Source organism: Plectropomus leopardus, chromosome 11 (assembly GCF_008729295.1).
Source record: "Plectropomus leopardus isolate mb chromosome 11, YSFRI_Pleo_2.0, whole genome shotgun sequence".
Classification (NCBI taxonomy): domain Eukaryota; kingdom Metazoa; phylum Chordata; class Actinopteri; order Perciformes; family Serranidae; genus Plectropomus; species Plectropomus leopardus.
Window position 1 is genome coordinate 26,633,461 of NC_056473.1, and position 19,172 is coordinate 26,652,632.

General features: G+C 39.7%; 2 protein-coding genes across 4 annotated transcripts in view; one reads left to right on the top strand and one right to left on the bottom strand.

Moving 5' to 3' along the window:
• mapk8ip2 (mitogen-activated protein kinase 8 interacting protein 2) overlaps positions 1-19,172 on the top strand; it is a 38,368-nt gene that overhangs the window by 7,781 nt on the left and 11,415 nt on the right. For 2 of the 3 annotated variants that reach the window (XM_042495638.1, XM_042495640.1), the window contains exons 2-3: positions 9,792-9,897; positions 12,253-12,258. In XM_042495638.1, coding sequence (XP_042351572.1) covers positions 9,792-9,897; positions 12,253-12,258 — 112 coding nt within the window. The remainder of the gene's footprint in view (positions 1-9,791; positions 9,898-12,252; positions 12,259-19,172) is intronic. The other variant, XM_042495639.1, reaches the window with a different exon arrangement.
• Positions 1,328-7,713, bottom strand: LOC121949848 (gastricsin-like). The gene is made up of 9 exons (XM_042495642.1): positions 7,658-7,713; positions 7,373-7,514; positions 6,426-6,543; positions 5,965-6,083; positions 3,163-3,362; positions 2,939-3,055; positions 2,640-2,787; positions 1,598-1,696; positions 1,328-1,492 (listed from the first exon to the last, which is right to left on the bottom strand). Exons 1-9 carry the CDS (start codon positions 7,711-7,713, stop codon positions 1,328-1,330), a joined length of 1,164 nt encoding a protein of 387 aa, XP_042351576.1.

Sequence of the window (19,172 nt, forward strand, 5' to 3'; positions counted from 1 at the left end):
ATATTAGAGGGCTCTACAACATGCGCTCTGCATTTTACCTAGAGTGACAGTTGGTCAGATTTCACAGGAAATCTGTTGCTTTTTGTCACCATGAAAAATTGCTTTGTGCCATGAAGCAAGCTTTTTTATTTTTTTTTCTCCAGTGCATATACTTTTTGAGTTCAACATTTGTATTTGTCTAGCTACAGGATCATCTTCCTCTCTCCTGGTCCACCTCAGCTATTCATCTGTTTCTCCATCGCTCTCTGACCTTTCATTCAAAAACATAATGTGGAGGTTTGTTCCACTTGTGACAGATGTCTTGGATGCAGCTACACTGTGATGTTTTTCCACTACAGTTACAAACACAGCTTCCTCCAAAGATCTGGAAGGGCGAGGAGCTCATTGGGGACCTTATTTCTCCATGTTTTGATAAGATACTGTTTTTTATTTTATTTTGACAGATGGAAAGGTAGTTTTGGTGGCTCCTCTGTTTATTTGCCTGTCAATGTATCCTATACAGTTCGTATACATAAATTCATGTGCTTAATGTAAAGTTACGGAGGTCGTGAATATGTGCATTTGTTAAACTCTCTAGATTTTTGAGTTTTATTTATATCTGTCCCACTAGGATGCTGCAATGTTGCAGTCACAACAATTAAAGCAAATTCAGCTAATCCTTGTGAACTCTCCCTGACCTTTCAGTTGCTCTCTTTTTTTTAAAAGAGATCAACTCATTAAAACCTCGGGTAAAATCTCATTTCATTGTAACGCACAGCGTAGGCCATTGACTCACTCAGCCCATCTGTTTATCACGAGACTACTGCTGCACCTGTGACAGAGTCACATACACACAGTGACATATAATATATGTTTTTATGTGTCCCAGCATTGTAGAACATTTAAAATGGCCACTTGTTGTGGGCATCCATTAGACGCACACATACAGACACAATCAAGCTCCAGGTCAATTATAAAGTAGGAAAACCCCTTTGAAGTCCCTCAGCCAACAACCTGAGCTGTTACGATAATGAGTGCTCATTTAAAAAGATCAAATATCAAAGCGCTTGCAGTGAGTATTTTAACCTTTATTCTGCTTGATAATGATGTGATTTTATGGACACACTTAACTTTTTTCTGTTTTGAATATACAAATCCAGCTAGATCTGTTCATACCAATCTAAGGATGTACAATAAAAGACAGGTAGAGCAATGATATATAACAATATATCCCACAACAGGTGTTTGCAATGAAGCAAAGCTTCAGACTCTTGGTGGTGTTTAGCACAGACTTAATGATAACTATCTGATCAGGTTTGCAATCACAGTAAGGTTACACCGGTGACACTTAGGCAGCTGTAGCAAATCCGACGCGGTTGTTGGTGCGGTCGTAGACGGAGTAGTACTCTCTGAGGAACACGTCTCCAAAGATCCACAGGGGCTGGCCATTAGGTGAGGGCAGGTAGGTGGGTGTGATGCCCACTGAGCAGAACTGGTATCCATTCTGATATTGCTGGAGGTGGAGACAAAAGATTAGAATTTTTTATTGCTCACACACCCACATATCAAAAGAAAAACATATATTATTCTTATGCAAAGCATGCATGTAGTAACTTACCTGATTGATGTAGGCAGAGGGAGGCAGAGGGAAGGAGACGCCGCTGATATAAAAGCTCAGAGTTGGCAGGTTGTTGATCTGGCTGCAGTCCACCATGTACTGGAGATCAAGACAACAAACAGATACTGTTTGAGAGGGACAGACACTCAGACTAAAATAACATGGTTCAATTAGTTCATTGTGTCATTACATTTCTGTCTCAACACTTTTTATCTACAGGTGTGTTTTGTGACCTTGATCTCTATGGCACATCATGATTTTAAAATGGTGCAGCATGCAGAGAAGAGCTGGATCTTTATGAGAAATAATAATAGCTTACTTTCCAACTGCTTCAGTGTGAGAGTCTATCTGTAGGTGGTTTTCATTACAGATTTGTGCAAAAATTAAGCGATATTTTCAAAATGTCGATAAAACACAATTGCAAGATGATTATGTTACCTGTGATATTATGCGACTTTTCTCACAATGTTATGCACTTCTTCTCTCACATAACATTTCAAGAAGCATGGCAATGGTTGTTCAAAACATTAGCTGGTTTATTAATATTGCAGCCACCTCACTAGCCGTCATTATTTCCAGTCGAAGGCAACATAGGCGTCTTATGCGAGCAATAATGGAAAGACAAGCCGTTTGTACGTGGGAGCGGTCACGTATAAGGTATTACTGGGAGGTGATACTCCACGATTTCACAGAGGAATTGTGGATTTAAAACTTCTGGATGATTGTCTTGACTTCTGAAGAGTTATACGATGCAGTAACACCTCTTGTAGCGCCTGCTGCATCCTGCCCGAGGGAGCCAGTTCCTACTGACAAGCACGTAGCCATAGCATCATGTGACTTATATAACTGAAAAAAGTGTTTCCATTGCAGTTTTGCGAAACATGGCTTTTTTGTAATCACTTGACATACCACCTCACGTGAGTGTAAAAACCTTTTTTTTCCAAATCGACATGTTTACATTAGGCAGATTTTATATTTGTAATTTCAGTTTGCAAAATTTGAGGGTTAATGGAAACCGGCCTGGTGTGTCCATTTGTCTTACCATTCCATACTGGCTTCGTTGGGCTCCGATGGCCTGCATGATGTTACCCAGGTACTGGCCTGGGGCTGTCAGCGTGGAGGTTCCAGTGTCCACAATGGACTGGCAGCCCTGAGAGCACCATCCGGTCTCTTGACCATTGATCTCAAATCTGCAACAAATGGCAAAAGTATTTTTTTCCTTGCAGTCATTTGAGAAAACTAAGAAATCACAATTGAATATACTGTCATCTCAGAAATACCCAGCAGTATTCCAAATATCAGTTGACTTTCCATGTTGGTTAAGTGTTAAAAAGCACTGACCCATCTACGCCGATCTGCCAGTAAGTCTCAGAGGTGACAGGCGTCCAGGAGATCTGTCCCTGGTACAAGCTGTTGTCCACTTCTCCAAAAGAGAGCACACTACCTTCCTGTTCTCCCCTAAACCAGGTGACAAACCAAAATGTAGCCACAATCTCTCCATGTGGATATACAGTAGTATCTTAAGCAGTATACAGTAATAAATTGAAGTCTTGTGTCAGTTATACCTGGACAGGTAGAAAGCGAAGATGTTGGCACTCAGCAGATTTTGATTAATCATGTTGTCCATGACGGGAGTCTCTCCTCCAGCTGAGATGCTTGGGTAGGACAGGCCGAGGATGCCGTCAAACCTGGCTACCTCAAAGGTTTCACCAGGCTCGTTTGTGCTCAGACCGATCTCCTGGTTGTTGATCACAATGCCGCCAACCTAAAGGTACAAAACCAATACGATGAGTAAGAAGCAAATTCATAGACTTTATTTATACATGTTCAACGTCAATAAATGTCATAGACTTGTGTATAGATTATGTTCTGTGAATTGGTAAGAGTATTCTTCTACTTCTACATTTCGATAAAAAATGCATTTACAGTACTGCGCAAAAGTCTTACACTGCCTCAAACTTGGTTTTAGTAGGTTTATAATGATCATACCTCTGTGTTTCTCTGTAGTCTCTTTACTGAAATACAACCAAAACATACAGGAAATATGTATACAATATTAAAAACACAAATATTTTAGAATAAAACAACTTAAACAGGTAAAAGTTGCAGGTATTTAGCATGACCTCCCTTTCCACTTGCATGTCTTGAACTCAGTATGAGATTTACAATGCTAATCTGCTGGTGTATTTACTCCAGGTTGCATTCAAGTCATGTCCAAAACTCAATATTGATTGTTTGAGCTACTTTTCTTATGGTTGTACGATTCCATGTTTCACGCTAAATATTGACTTCAAGCTGAAGAAGCCATTTTGTTCTTACTTTTTTCATGATTTAATGCGTTTTACATGTTCACCGTATTCTTTGTATCTTTATAAAGAGACTGAGAAATATACAGTGCCCTACTGGATTATTCGCCCCCCCCCTTGGCGTTTTTCCTATTTTGTTGCATTTTTTAGTGAACCTACTCAAAATAGACAACTTGGTGAAAAGAAGTTTGTTTTAAAAAACAAACAGTTTTTTAAAATTTGTAAAATAAGAAACTTGAAAGTGGTGTGTGCAAATGTATTTGCCACCTGTGCCATGAAACCCTAAATAAGACCTGGTGCTACCAATTACTTTCAAAAGTCACATACTTTGTTAAATTAAGTCTGCCTGTGTTCAGTTTTCTTTTTTATTGACTTTTACACTTAATACATATAAGAGAAAGCATCTGCTTTCATCTTTTTCTATTGACATTTCCCACTGTGATGCATCTCTGCCCTGTCATTGCTGGTCAAGTCACCTAGGTTATGTTTTTCATAGTTTTCTACATTTAGATTCATTTCCTGTTTTATTTTGTAACTCACCTCACCTCTCTATTCAGATTACCACTTCCTGTGATTGTCTGCCCCGCCCTAATGTGTTTCACCTGTGCCCAATTATCCCCATGTCACCTGTGTAATTAGTCCGTGTGCTCCCTGTGCCAGTTTGTCTTTGTGCTTCTTGTCAAACTTTCCAGCTTTCTTTCCAGTGTTAGCTTTCCTGTTTTTTTGGGATTCTTGCTTTTGATTTTGACCTTGCATTTTGCATAGCATTTTTTGGATTATTTGCCTGTTCTGCCTGCCTGCCCCTGAACTATACCTTTGAGGAAGTAAAGATTTTTTTTCTTCAACTGAATTTTCTCCTGAGTTGTGCACTTGAGTCCACATCTCAGTGTACCAGTCTTGGCAATGTCTTTGTCAGGTATGTTTTACTGTGAAACATTACTTCACCCATTGCCCACCCAAATTAGCGAAAATAGCTGTAGACTGCTTTCCCATTGTGCTAGGAGCACAGCTGTATGGCTCTGCAGCACGCGAGTACGCATGTGTGTGGGTTGTTTTATATATTGATATTACAGGAGAACATGTGCTTTAATGCTATTTGTGGGACTACAATGATATTAGCAAAATTGAAGTGCCACAAATGACCTCAAAGGCCTTAAGTGTATTGCAATTATACAACTATTACCAGCAAAGTAAAATATATCATCAAAATATATTCATGTTAAAGGGCACTTAGTTCTTAAAATAAAAAAAACCGTTTTGCTACTGCTGTTTCCATGGAAATACATTGAGTCTGACTAATTACTGGAAAACAATCAGTGTCTACTCCAACAAGTAGACAGAACCTTAGTAACGACCTAGCAACGGACCCGTTCTCAAGTCCCTGCTGAGTCCAATGGCCAACTCCTGCGTATGCTTTTTCGAGATCGTGGGGTATCCCAAACGAAATAAATACTGCAGATATAAACACAAAATGCTTAGCTTACTTAATCTTGTTTCTAGGATATCTGCTGAAAAAAAATGTTTTTTGGTTTTTTTTTAATGTGGTTTTGGAGGCATTTTTATATAGGCCTATATTTTTTCTTCATAATCGGGAATGTGGGGTTATTTTTCTGTTTCTTTTTTAATATTTTTGGTCTTTATGGGATGCTTTTTTCTATTTTTTGTATTATAGAGATGCTGTAATAGTGTGTTCCTAATTTTAGGGTATTGGGTTTTTTTTTAAATCATTTTGAATTTTGTTTTAAGATTTTTCTACTTTGGGTACTTTTACTTTTCATACTTAGAGTAATTTTTTCTGATAATACTTACTATTACTTAAGTAGCACTCTCAATGCAGGGCTTTCACTTGAAACATGGTATTTTCACAGGTTTGTATTGGTACTTTTACTAATGTAAAGGATCTAAATACTTCCTCTAACACAGAAAGTTGGAAATTTTAAGATGGGGGTCTATGGGGACTGACTCGCTTTTGGAGCCAGCCTCAAGTAGCCATTCAAGTCCCTGCAGTCTCAGTGTTTTCTTAAACTGATGTACTTGGTTTGTTTGTCGGGTTTGACTCACTTCGACGGTGTCATATCCAAAGATTCCATAGAGACTTCCAGCTCCGTAGGGCAGGTAGAAGGACTGTCCCCTGCGTTGGTAGGTAGAGGACTGCTGGGGGTTGAACTTTGTGTGTGCGTCTGTAAACGGCATAGATCTGGATTATCTCTGGAGCCATTTTTTCTAACATGTCCTCAGGCCTTACAGAGCCTTTTGACATGTTGATAATTCACTTGATTAGAGAAATCATGAGCTGAACTGCACAGATGCTTCCCCAAAGACCCCCAAATGCTTAGTGGCATGCCTGTAATTACACTAGAGCTCTAAATCCCATGTATGTACAGTATGTAATCTCTTGGAAACAAGATGACAAGCTCAGCATGCTTGGCCTGTATCAGCCTTAAGTCCTCTGGAGAAGTTTTGCACATTTAAAGATGCTCTGAGGAGTGTGACAGATGAGGGATTTGTTGGTTTGTACTCACTGCAGGCCTGAGTGTTACAGTAGATAGAGTCCACCCACAGGTTGGCGGAGCCGGTGTCAAACAGCACCTGGAAGGACTGGGGTGGTGTTCCAATAGTGATAGCGCCATAGTAGGTGGTCTGGGCAACACATTGATTAGAAGTAGAAACCCGTCAGTCAGTTAACCCTTTGAAACCTGAGCAAATTAGCTTGATTTCTTTCAAATGATAGGACGAAGACATCAGAATGCCCAATGGACATATCACCCCCCTTTTTTTTCTATCTTTATCTCTATATACATATATACATACATACACACACACACTCACACACACACACTCACACACACACACGCACACACACACACACACACACACACACACATATATGTATGTGTGTTGTGTGTATGTGTGTGTGTGTGCGTGTGTGTGTGTGATTATATATATATATATATATATATATATATATATAATATATACACACATATAATGACAATTTTTTTGCAAGAAATGCAACACATTAATAAAAACAACAAGAAAATTACCTGAATATTAGCGAAAAAAAGGAAAGTCAAAAACAAATACAAACAAGGAAATGACCTGACAAAGTGCTATTTTAAAATATTAGATATTCTTTAACATATTTCAAATATATAATAACATCCCTAAAAATGTTTCCCTTTCTGTTTGATATTTTTCGAATATTTCTCTCTTTATCTCCTTTTTTGAAATTAATTTTTTAGGTTATTTTCTTCTCACTTTTTACCAATTTCTTGCATTTGCTCATTGCCTTTTCCCATGTTTTTCAGGAGAATTAAACCCTTTTGCTCAGGTTTCAGAGGTTTAGATCCTTGTTTAAGGTGTGTGAATGCAGAAGAAGAAAAACAGATGTCCAGCCAGCTTTCAAAGCATTAATGCTGCCATCAAAATTTAGTGTACTGTATGTAAGAGTGCCATTAGGACTTCTTACATCAGCGTAGTTATTGATGTACATGTTGGCGCTGCCATAGAACTCATCAGGCTGGTACTTGCGAGCAGGATCCTGGTAAGGCAGCTCGATGCCTTTCTCTCTCAGGGCTTCACGCATAGACTTTTGCTTATGCAGAGGGACCCTAAAGAAAGGGAAAGCAAAACACATGAGTTTTGACTTTTATTGATTTCACTTCCAGTCACTTTAGCAGTAGACCATCGAAAGCAGGATTTTTGCTCTTTGATTTAAAAAAAGGAAACAGAATTACAGAGAGCGTTTCCTTACCTGATGATCCCCTCTGCAAGCACCGCACAGACCAAAACAGCAACAAGGCACTTCATGATCCCTCCTGTACACACAGCACTTCTGGATGGATACAACTTTTCATAGATTGGAACAGGCTTTATATACGCATGTTCAGGCCCATATCAGCCAGAATGTTATCAAAACTTCATATCAGGTCAGTCAGGGTGACCCTCAGAGCCTCAGGAGCTATAGGGCACATACAGTACCTCCATACTAACTAAATTTGGCATGTGAAGTTCTTACCTAACTCTTATTTAATGTACCATTAACCTTAATATAGCTCGTTCTACATGAAAACTAAAAAAAATATGTAGAGATAAGTTCAAGAAGTACAATAAACGTGTCTGTCTTTTATCCTCGTCTTTTAGAAACTGATCCTCAGCAGTAAGCAATATCACTCTGAGTTTGGATTATTATTTTCCAACGCTTTGTAATAAGAGCATTCTGTCATTTGCCCTAAAATTGCTTTCATGCTGTTGGAAATCATGAAGTTGCAGCCTTAGTACAATTTTATCCAAACTGATTTACGTATCAGCAGCAAGGTCAAGCTTAATAGGTTGTGTGGAACTTTAATTCTCCGCAAATAGAAAACAAATGGGTTTTATCAAGGTTTCAGTATCAGTTGCACTTAAACTACACAGTGTTATCAAAACTGTTTGTGCCATTTAGCTTATCAGGACTTTTAATGTTGTTAACATTTGATAGCTGTTTTTTTCCCTCCAATAAAATCAAGATTGTATGTTTATGTCCTTGTTTTTAAAACATCAAAAAATTATATAACTTTTATAGCCGAAGGACATAGAGTTAAACCTTGCATTTACATTACAACAATGCTGTGGTTGATGTGAGTTTTGGTAGCACAAATGCAGCTGGAAATGTTGCAAGTATCTCACAAAAAACAGAAAAACAAGCATACAAAAACAACACAAAAACATGACATGTTTTTGTGTTAATTGGTCTCAAACAGTAGTCTGCAGCTTGGCAGCCTCTTGCCTTGCTCTCATCGCCATCCACCGTCCCCTCCTCCTCCTGATGACAATCAGCTCATGCATGTAATCAGAACTATATCACTATGAAATACACAAATGTAACCTATCCATGGTTGTCAGAAATATACAATGACAAAAAAATATTTTTTTTCCTTTGACTGAGCCATAGTAATGGACCAAAGGCCTTTAACAGACCACATTAATTTCACTGAAGTTTAACTGCTCAACAACCTCAATAATTTCTTTTTACCTTTTATATCTGCATCATGATAAGCTTTGCATTTTCCCAGTGTTTCTATAAGTAGCACCGTATTGTGCATTAAATAAGACCAGCAGCATGAAAAGTCTGATTACAGTGACTTTTTCATGACCCCCTTTGTTATGCTTTTAGATGTATCAGCACGTCCTTATTTTCTCCATGGGACCAATGACATTGTGTAGACAAGACCCTGTATGGCATGTGATGTAAGCTCGCATCCATACGTAATATCTGGAGTGTCCTTTTCTTAGTAAGAAAGCTGCAATGCAGCATTTCCTTCAACACATCGCAAGCTAACTGCTGTAGAACTGAGCGCCTGCTGAAACTAATGGGGCAAAGACGAGATAGAGCCTAATCAAGAAATCTTGCAGTGCCACAGCTCATTGCAGAGACATAAACTTCCCTGCTGTATTGTAATGCTGCTGTAAATACAAGTTCAGAAAATCGGATCTATGAGGCAACTTCCAATAATTCACTTCCAACTCTGTTTATAACATCTACAGCTCATATGATAAAATTCAACCCATTTAATTTGGAACATTGGCGTTTAATTGCAGTATTTTATGTGTTGCTGTTGTCACCCAGCCCCACTGAAATGTGTCGCACCTCGTTAGTGTGGATTTTCAAGGGAAAGATCGAGGACGTGGGTGTGTGGCTGCCTGTGTGCAGTATATGTGAGACCCAGATAGACAGTGACGGGCTGTGAGTTAGAGCAGGTTTCCCCCACGACAGGGCTCGGTGTGTGGGCATAAATCAATGAGAAATCCCCCTCTGGAACGCTTACCCATTAAACAGGCATATTGCAGGTACAGTGCGAGTGTTATTCCAACATGTAGTGAATATGCTGTCTGTCATGTGTTTCCAGGCCATCCCACGACATCAGCCTTGAGGAGTTTGATGATGAAGATCTCTCTGAAATCACAGATGACTGTGGTATTGGACTCAACTATGACTCTGATCCATATGAGAAGGTGGGTCCCTGCTTTGTTTGTTTTGGCTTTTATTGAAATTTGACCTTTCCTTGCATCTCCAGTGCTTTTTGAGTCAAATATGTGAAAATGCAAATTTACAGTGTGAATTGTCCACATGTATGCAAAGCGGTTGGACACGTTTACAGTGCAAATCAGTTCACTGTTTGCAAACTTTAAGTTTTCAGTGATTTATTATCTATTTGGAATTATGTATATTTTCTGCCAAATTTTGAAATTATTCCATAGTCAAACAGCATATCTGTTTTGCTTCTCTGCAGTTGGTTTGACAACCTGCAGGTACGACCTGGTCTCACTCCCAACTCGTCAAATACCGATGCTTGGTCAGTGACCCTTGACATCAGACACAGATGCAGAGAGGCACCCTTTAGTGGCAGTATTAGATACACAAGGGGGCAGCATTTGTTGATGCTTTGGGTATAAAGAGATACCTTGGTATAAAGAGCGAGAAAGTCCACATTGGGAGGGTGAGAGGGGAGGTAGATGAGTCAAGCAAATTCCAACAAATTTGCAAAACAACCAGTAACAACATTGTGTGCTGGTATGTTAAGCACACTATGCAAGTGACATTATGTTATGTTAGTAACAAACTTACTTATTTTAAGCTAAACCACAATGTTTCTGTTGGTTAATCCTAAAGAAGTAAACCTAAAAACTTACCTTTTCCTGATTTGTAAGCCTAAAAATGTCCCAACTTTATTTAAAAAAAAGACTTTATGCATTTAACAAGCAGAAACCAGACCCTCAGGAAAGCCACTCAGCCTTTTTTCAAAGTAGTGATATTGCAGCCCAAAAATCCCATACGGCCTGAAAATCCTTTTCCCCATAGGCCACCAGTGTAAAAGAGACGGTTGCAAAACTGTTCACAGGACACCTCAAACTGCAAACAAGCTCAGTGATGACAGTACTATTCAGAATTTTTGAGCCATGGTGGTTTTATGTTTGTAAAACTTTTCTCAAGCCGAGAAAAGTGATTTAAAGATCTCTGACATCATCACAATGTGAAGTCCGTGAGCCTTGCAGGAACCCGAAAGAAACAGTGCTGTGCATATTCAGTGGGCTGCATGCCGCAAAAGTATACATAGAAGCTAGAGAACTTTTTTGGCTTAAGTGCCAGGCGAGCAGCTCCATTTTAATAAATAGGCGCCATCTTGGCATCTGATATCTTAAGATAAGATTAAATAAGATAATCCTTTATTAGTCCCACAACAGGAAAATTTGCATTGTTACAACAGCAAAGGGATATCAAAGCAGGTATGTACAAGATAAATAAAGCAAAAGAACAATATCAATAGTAAAAAAACAAGACACAAAACTCAACAGTTAAAAATATATATAGAAACATATATAAATATATACATATATATAGATATATATATATATATATATATATATATATAATATATATATATTTACACCAATTACACACGGAAATAAAAATAAGAATGCACATTGTTACAATGAAATTGCACAGGTTTTAAGTCCACTTTGGTGTGTTTGTGGTCTCCTAAAATCTGTGGCAAAAACTGTACATTTCTCATAAAAACAGAGGTTTATTTTAAAAAAGAGATTATGCATGTAACGAGAGTGAATTGACCCATCTACCCTAAACATCCAAAACTAACAGGAGGGGTACTGAGTGATCATATTTTTATGTTTAGGGCCACGGAACAAGCATTGGTATTGAATGAGTTGGGAGTGCGAATGCGTTGGCAGGTAATACCTGCAGAAACAGACAGCAGAGAAACATGTAACATCAAGCAAGCTATAGTGACAATAAGCTGAAAGTGTATTTAAGGTGAGAGATAGACACTAACTTGGTTGTGTAGCTTTTAGGTAAGTGTTGAGAACTGCCTATTTGCATATAGCTGTCTTATGTAAGTGTCTCTGTAGCTCCAGATTTTTTTTATCTAAGCTACCTAGCTTACCAGCATTGCAGTCATCATGGTAATGACCATAAGCCTCTGATGTCCATATTAGAATACCAGGGACAAAATGTGAAACATGCATGGCTTTGGTGAAAACAGTAAATCATTTCCCATGTGCTCTGATTACATACAGGATTAGAGCAGACCTCATACTGTATATTCACTGAACTCCTCTGCATATAATGGAAATTCCAAGTAGCAATTCCACTAAGCATGCTATTCAAGTGACTGTGTTGTGAAGTGTATGCAAATAATTGAGTCATTAGCTGTATCATCCCACATGTCCGTCCAGCTTAGACGTTAATTATACAATTTCTAAGAACTGCTCTCCCTCTCTTTGTGTTTTTTGCTCTCTCCATCCTGTGGGATGTAAATGTTTTATGCTGGTGGCGTGGAGCCACGGCTGCAGCAGAGGGTGGGTGACCCAGTGCAGTTTGCTGCTATGCAGAGACAACCTCCTTCCTTCCCTCCCTCCCTCCCTCCCATGTGTCTTCCCTTCCCTCCCTGCTATGCAGAGTGTTGCTCGGAGACGGAGCTCAGATTCCCTCCTCCCTTGCTGTCTACCACCTCTCTGCTCCTTCCCCCCCCTTAAAGCTGTGCTGCCTTCACTTTCTCCTCTCCCTCTCTCTCTCCCTTTCTCCCTCTGCCGAGGTGACTGGGAATGGGGATTTAGCTCAGGGACGGTTGCTTCTGAGGGTTGAGCTCTCTGCATAAATCTGTGCGAGATATTTTGCTCCCTCCACTTTAATCCACCGACAAAACACATTATGGATAGCAAGCAAAGCCCTTCTGTAACAAAGCTGTGTTTGTGGAGCATGTGAGTAGACTTCCGGAGAAAGAGAGACTTTATTTTTTTCTCGTGCCAGAGAGGTCATACAGTGGTAAACCATGCATACATATAGAGCTCCTCATCTCTTTCTCCCTCATGCGTCCATACACACACATCAGACACACATCAGCAGTGGCCCTGACTGCTCACTTCACAAACAAGAGAGTGCAGGGCAGAGACAGTGTCGGCCCTTGTTACGTTGCATCATTGCCCAGAGGAAGTAATCTTGCTGACATGGGATGGATAGGACACACACCCAGTTGCCCTCTGAGTGTGTGCGTGTCCATTTAAATAAGGGAGAATGAAAGGCGAGACAGGATTTCATGCACAGGCTTTTTCACATGGTATTTGATTTTTGCCTGCATCAGTAGGGTGGGTGGGTGTCAGATCATCATCAGCAGTCCCTCCCTCGTGCACCGCACTCTGCTGATGAGGAGACAGGCTTCTGGTTTTTATGTCAGAATGATTCAGCCATATTGGGCAGCATGTCTTTGATGTTTAGGAAGAACAGCCAATCTTAACAGTGAGATTATCCTCCGGCCCCAATCCTCAGCTTTGATTAATTCCAATTCGTTATAGGGTTCAGGTCTTAATCTGCATAACCCTTTAGATGAGTACTTAGCCTTTGTGACAGGGGCACGCACATTCATTGGAACAAAAACAAACAGAGACACACACGATGCCTTAAAATATCTTCATCCGTAGCTAAAGGCAGGCAATTAAAGAGTGTTCACTATCCATGTCTGATTTTATATCTCTGAGGAAATGGTAGTTACTGGCCAAATGCCAAAATGCTGTAGCATTTCTGGCTCAGGCTGTCCTTTCCTACTATCCATGATGTCAGAGGGGATTAGGTTTGACAATGTGTTTTCATCCGTGGGATTTGTTTTTTTTTTCACTTTGACCTTTAATTTTTTGAACCCAGCATATCAACATAACAAGCAGAGAGACCACAACAAAAGGAGCCCCTCCCTTTTATGTCTCTGAATCTTCCCTCTGTGTCCCACACACACACACACACCCCACTGCTTTTTGCCTCGTCTCACCCATGATTCTTCACTTCCTGTCTCTCTAACATCCATCCCTGTCTCTCCAGAGTCCTGATTGAACACCATGAGTGCATGCATAATTCAGTGTGTGACAGAGCAATGGTGTCTGTGTCTCAGCTGTGGTGCTAGTTTAAAAAGTGGAAATGGATAGATACACTGATAGATGGAGGCCATCACTCACTAGGTGGTCTCCATTAATGGGAGGCTAATGGACATCTGTCATAATCTCTGGTGTAGAATTCACCCAAATTACCACCTACATTTGGTGATTGAGGCTTTATGTGGGCACACATGCACCCACACACTGACACAATTTATACTATATATATATACAACTATATCACTGAACAGACGACATTAATGTAAGAGGATAGGATGATAGTGATTATAGGGTATAGTTTCATCTTCATTTTGTAAGTAATGGTAGTGAAAGTAGTAGTATCCTGTGACAACCGAAGGTATCGATTGGACAAGTTACTAGGGGACTTAATTACACATTAAAGAAATCTCTAAATGTCAAAATTTTTTGATACCAAATCAAAGCATGGATATTTCTGTGGCATTCCTCAAGATCCTGGTGTCTTAATGTGGTAATTTTGAAGCATTGTTAGCTATTTTAATCAATTCTTGAGTGCTAAAAATAGCTAATTTTCATCAGACATGTATTTATAAATAATATCAACCCAAATATTGCTGCAACAACTTATCAGACATAAATTAGTATGGTAAAGGCTATCATATACTTTCATCGTAATGTTTTAAGCCAGTATACCCTCCAAACTTTCAAAAATTGACACACAGTGCTGAGCAGCACATCAAATACTCTTCAGGTTCTCTGCTTTCAGAAAATGTGTTACATGTCATATATGTGGCATCTCGAGCTGATGTTCAGTCTCCCCTTAAAGATCCCCTATTCTCCCTAAAAAAGACAAAAATGGTCCTATGATGGAATTTTAACAGTAATGCCCGAATGGTCCGAGACTAATGGCTTTGCAGGTATATATGGAGCTAACCATGCACCAGTGAACATGTAGCCAGGAATTCATGCACTGAAAAAGACCTGCTATAACACCTAGCTGAATGGCTTACTGCAGCGTGATCACAGCCAACAGATAATGCCTGCACATCTGCAGCCATCAGGCACCATTGCATTCATGGTCAACTAACAGCTGTATTTTTGGCTTCAAACAATGTTTTTTTTTGTTTTGTTTTTTTTAAAAAAGATTATTTTTTGAGTTTTTGCCATTATTTGATAGGACAGCTTAAGCGTGGAAGAGGGGGAGAGAGGGGATGACATGCAGCAAATGGCCAAGGTTGGAATTGAACTCACGGCTGCTACGGCGAGGACGTAGTCTTTGTACATGGCCATTCTATCAACTGAGCTACTGGCTCGCATGATGTTTTACACCTCCACTAGACCCTTACTGTTTTCTGTTGCCTGTCAGATCTTACAGTAAAAGACCACTTAATTCCCAGCCTCCACTTCTCTTTCTTGTGATTTACGAGTCCCTGGCGCCTAATTCATTCGCAAAGCCATGTGTTCACTCGGGTCTCATGTCCTCAGTTTCTCTTAAGTGTCCAGCTTTTCCCTCTGTCAGCTGTTCGGCTCAGTCAACAAAATGGCCCTGCAGCTCACCCCGAAGCCTCTCCTCTCCCTGCTGCTGAGGACAGTGCTGTACAGTGGAGCTGCCATCTCACTGTCTTCTGATGTCCAGCACAAGAAGCAGCGGGTATTATACAATTACATGCTGAACAAGCCTGTGGTTTGCTAATTAGAGATCAAGCCTTTATATGCCTCTGCGCTGGCAACAGCCATGGCCTGGAAGCATTATGTTTTCGGGTTGTCCATATGTCTGTGTGTACATCCAGCCCATTCCTGGGAATGCAATATCTCAAGAATACCTGGAGAGAATTTCTTCAAGCTTTGCACAGATGTCCACTTGGACTCAAGGAAGAGCTGATTAGAGCTGGTGATCATAGGTCAAAGTTCAAGTCAAGTCAAGTCAATTTTATTTATAAAGCCCATTATCACAAAACACAGTTTGCCTCAGAGGGCTTTACAGCATACGACATCCCTCTGCCCTTAGACTCTCACATCACCTAAGGAAAAACTCCTGAAAAGGAACCCCTGTAACAGGGGGGAAAAAAGGAAGAAACCTCAGGAAGAGCGGCAGAGGATGATGAGGGATCCCTCTTCCAGGACGGACAGACGTGGCAATAGATGTCGTAAATAACAATTGAATTACAATTATGACAAAAAGGAAAGAGAAAGACTGAGGGGGAGAGATGCACAGCAATAATGGAAACAGACACGTCATATTACAATAATGATAGGTGTTAAATTACTAAATGCACTCTATGATAATATTGTGGGTGATAAGAGTCCCATGGATATATTGATAGTGGAGGCGGGGCTCATAATAATGGCAGCAGGAGGTTGCATCAAGCATGATCACGTCATTGGCACAACCAGGACCCAGAAAGTTTGAGGTCACTGTGTCCTTCTCTATCTTATTTTTGAGAATGTGATATCTCAAAAACCCCTTAAGGAAATTTCTTTAAATTTGGCACAAACCTTTGAGTAAACTCAATAATGAGGTGATTAGATTTTGGTGGTGAAAGGTCACAGTGACCTTGCATTTGTTACATTCTTGTAAACGTGATATCTCAAGAACACCTTGAGGGAATTTATTCAGATTTGACACAAACATTCACTTAGACTTAATGAAGAGCTCATCAGAATTTGGTGCTTAATGGTCAACTTTGACTCAAGAATGAATTGATTAGAATCTGGTGGTTGAAGGTCAAGCTCACACTGACCTTATACAACATGTTTTTAGCCGTAAATCAGGAGCCCTGAAGAACCACCTTGAAACTGTGCTGAATGTATAGATCTTCTGTGAGTTAGTAATCCATGTTTTCACAGACATGAATGTAAACTCTAAGTGCAGCTTGACTGGTTCGCAGAGACATACCACAGCATGCCGGTATAAAACCATCGTGGTTTTAATTGTTTCTTTGCCAAATAATCAGAATCCAGAGAAACTGCTCTATGAGTAGCGATGACTATATAAATATTCAGCGTAAGCAGAGCTAAAACCACTACGCTCCATGCGTTTGGGGTTGTGTCTGTGTATAATTCGAGGAATATCGTTTGAACTTTAGACTAATTTAATTTCCATTGACTGCAATTGGGTTCTCCTGTGCTTTTGTGTAAGAGGTCTCATTCAGCAGCAGTACTGTATGCTTGCATAAGTCTGCTGGGTGACAGAGCAGGGACAGTCACGGGGCTGAATGGGGGTGTCCTTGGGAACTGGAGACCGTGAGGATCGATTCTCGCCGACACACAACTCTTATTTATAGTTCTCTCCTTTTCTTTAAGCCTGCCTGCCTGCCTGTCTGTCAGGTGGCCTCTCTAAGAGATGCCTCCTGACAGTGCAGATAATTCTCCCAGGCAAATGTGGCATTTTCACAACACCACTGATAGATCACTGGATTTTTACACTGTTGTAGAGTTATAGGTCACACATTGGCAGTGATGGATTATAATAGTTTAGTATGAGGAAACAGCACTGTGAATCTTGACAGTAGATTATGAGGCGAGAAAGCATATAATGATCAAACGTTTCTCAACACACGCCCAAGTCTTTTCTTGCATCTTAATGGCTAAATCCAGAGGACGAATATAGATATGTTAATCAGATATAAGTATGCATATTCATGTGCACTCTCTGAGTAATAGATTGAGTGTTGATTTCTGTTGCTGTAGCATAAAGCGGATGCACCAGGCGTCAGCAGAATCCTGTTGGATGGGCGAGAGGGCGAGCTTTGATTCCTCCATTAGAAAGACTGCGCTGAGAGGCCGAGAAACTGCTGCGCTGTTCAAACTGCCAACCAGATAAATCAATTGTGTGTTTGCACTGTCAAATTCAAAGTCTGGCAGAGATGATCAGAAAGGAATAAGCCACAAATGTTTGTTGTAGTATCTATCCACTCTGTCCATGAAAACAATGACGTAGGAGCTTTTATCATTATTAGCATGAGTAACACTTTTCGCTTAATGTTTTGAGGCTCATCAGGGAGAGATGATGTTGGTGTGATGTCACTGTTGTCCTCTCAGTAAGGTTAAAGGTGAGGGTAATCCTAGACTATTGGGGTGATTATAACTCTCTTTAGTAAACAACTGGTCTCTAGATTACATAAAAATTAATAATATGCAGTAAAATTAGACAATGCCACATTAATTCAATCCATGCTTGGTGTGTGATAGTGTAAGATAGAGCTGCAACCATAAAACAATTAGTTGTCAGCTATTAATCGACATCTAATGTAACAATCAATTATTTGTTTGAGTCATTTTTTTAGTTAAAAAAAAGTCAGAATTCTCAGATTCCAGCTTGCTGAATGTGAATATTTTTAGTTGTCTTTACTCCTCCCTGGCAGTAAACTGAATATCATTGGGTTGTAGAGATATTTGAGGATGTCATCTTTGGCTGTAGGAAACACTGACAGACAATTCACCATTTTCTTACATTTTATAGACCAAACAACTAATTAATTTTGACTATCAAAGAAATTGTTAGTTGCAGCCTTAGTGAGATATCTGTCAATAAGCTAATTTATGGACCTTGCACCAACCCTGAGTTTGGCTCACTCATTTGGCTCACATTTCATCCAGAGCTACTGGCGCTCCAAGTTAGTTTTTGGGTGCAGCCTCTTAAATTTAAGTCTGTTTTATTTAAAGTTGCATGATGTAGTGTTGTGTATTTCCTTTTTATTATTTCATTTATTTGTCTATTGTATTTTTGTATACAGACTGTTGTCTGTTTTTATGTAGTATGCTATAGACCCCTTTCTGTGTCCATAATAATAATAATAATGATAATAATAATAATCATTTATTATTTTATTTATTATTATGAATATACCTTGTATCTGCCGAATAGAAAAGCTATATGGCAGGCAGCACACACTCACAGAGGTGTGGTCTATTAAACCTAGAAATCATTTAGTGCACTGCTTTCCGGTAAACCAGCTGAAACCTGAGAAACGTCCGATTGATCCACTGTCATTTCATTGCTTGTCCTATTTTTTTCTTTGGTCTTTGTCTCTCTCTTACACACACACACACACACACACACACACTATCTTGTCCTTCAAATAGTCCATCCTCAAGACTACTCCATTGTTCTGCTCTCTGCAGGGTTTTCGCAATGTGACTTTGTATTTAGTACCTTAATTGGTTCAACCTTTTCACCTTTATCTCTTCACGGGGAGGTGGTAATGCTGCTGATGCTGAAGGCTTCACTTAGCTTCTCTGTCTTATGTGCACACACACATAAATGTATTCATGGGTGAAAAAAACAGAAGACCCGAGGCTGCAGGAAAAAAAACACATCAGCAAAATGTGCTGTGCCTGTTTATGTGAACTCTGTTGCAGAGTGGTCCACT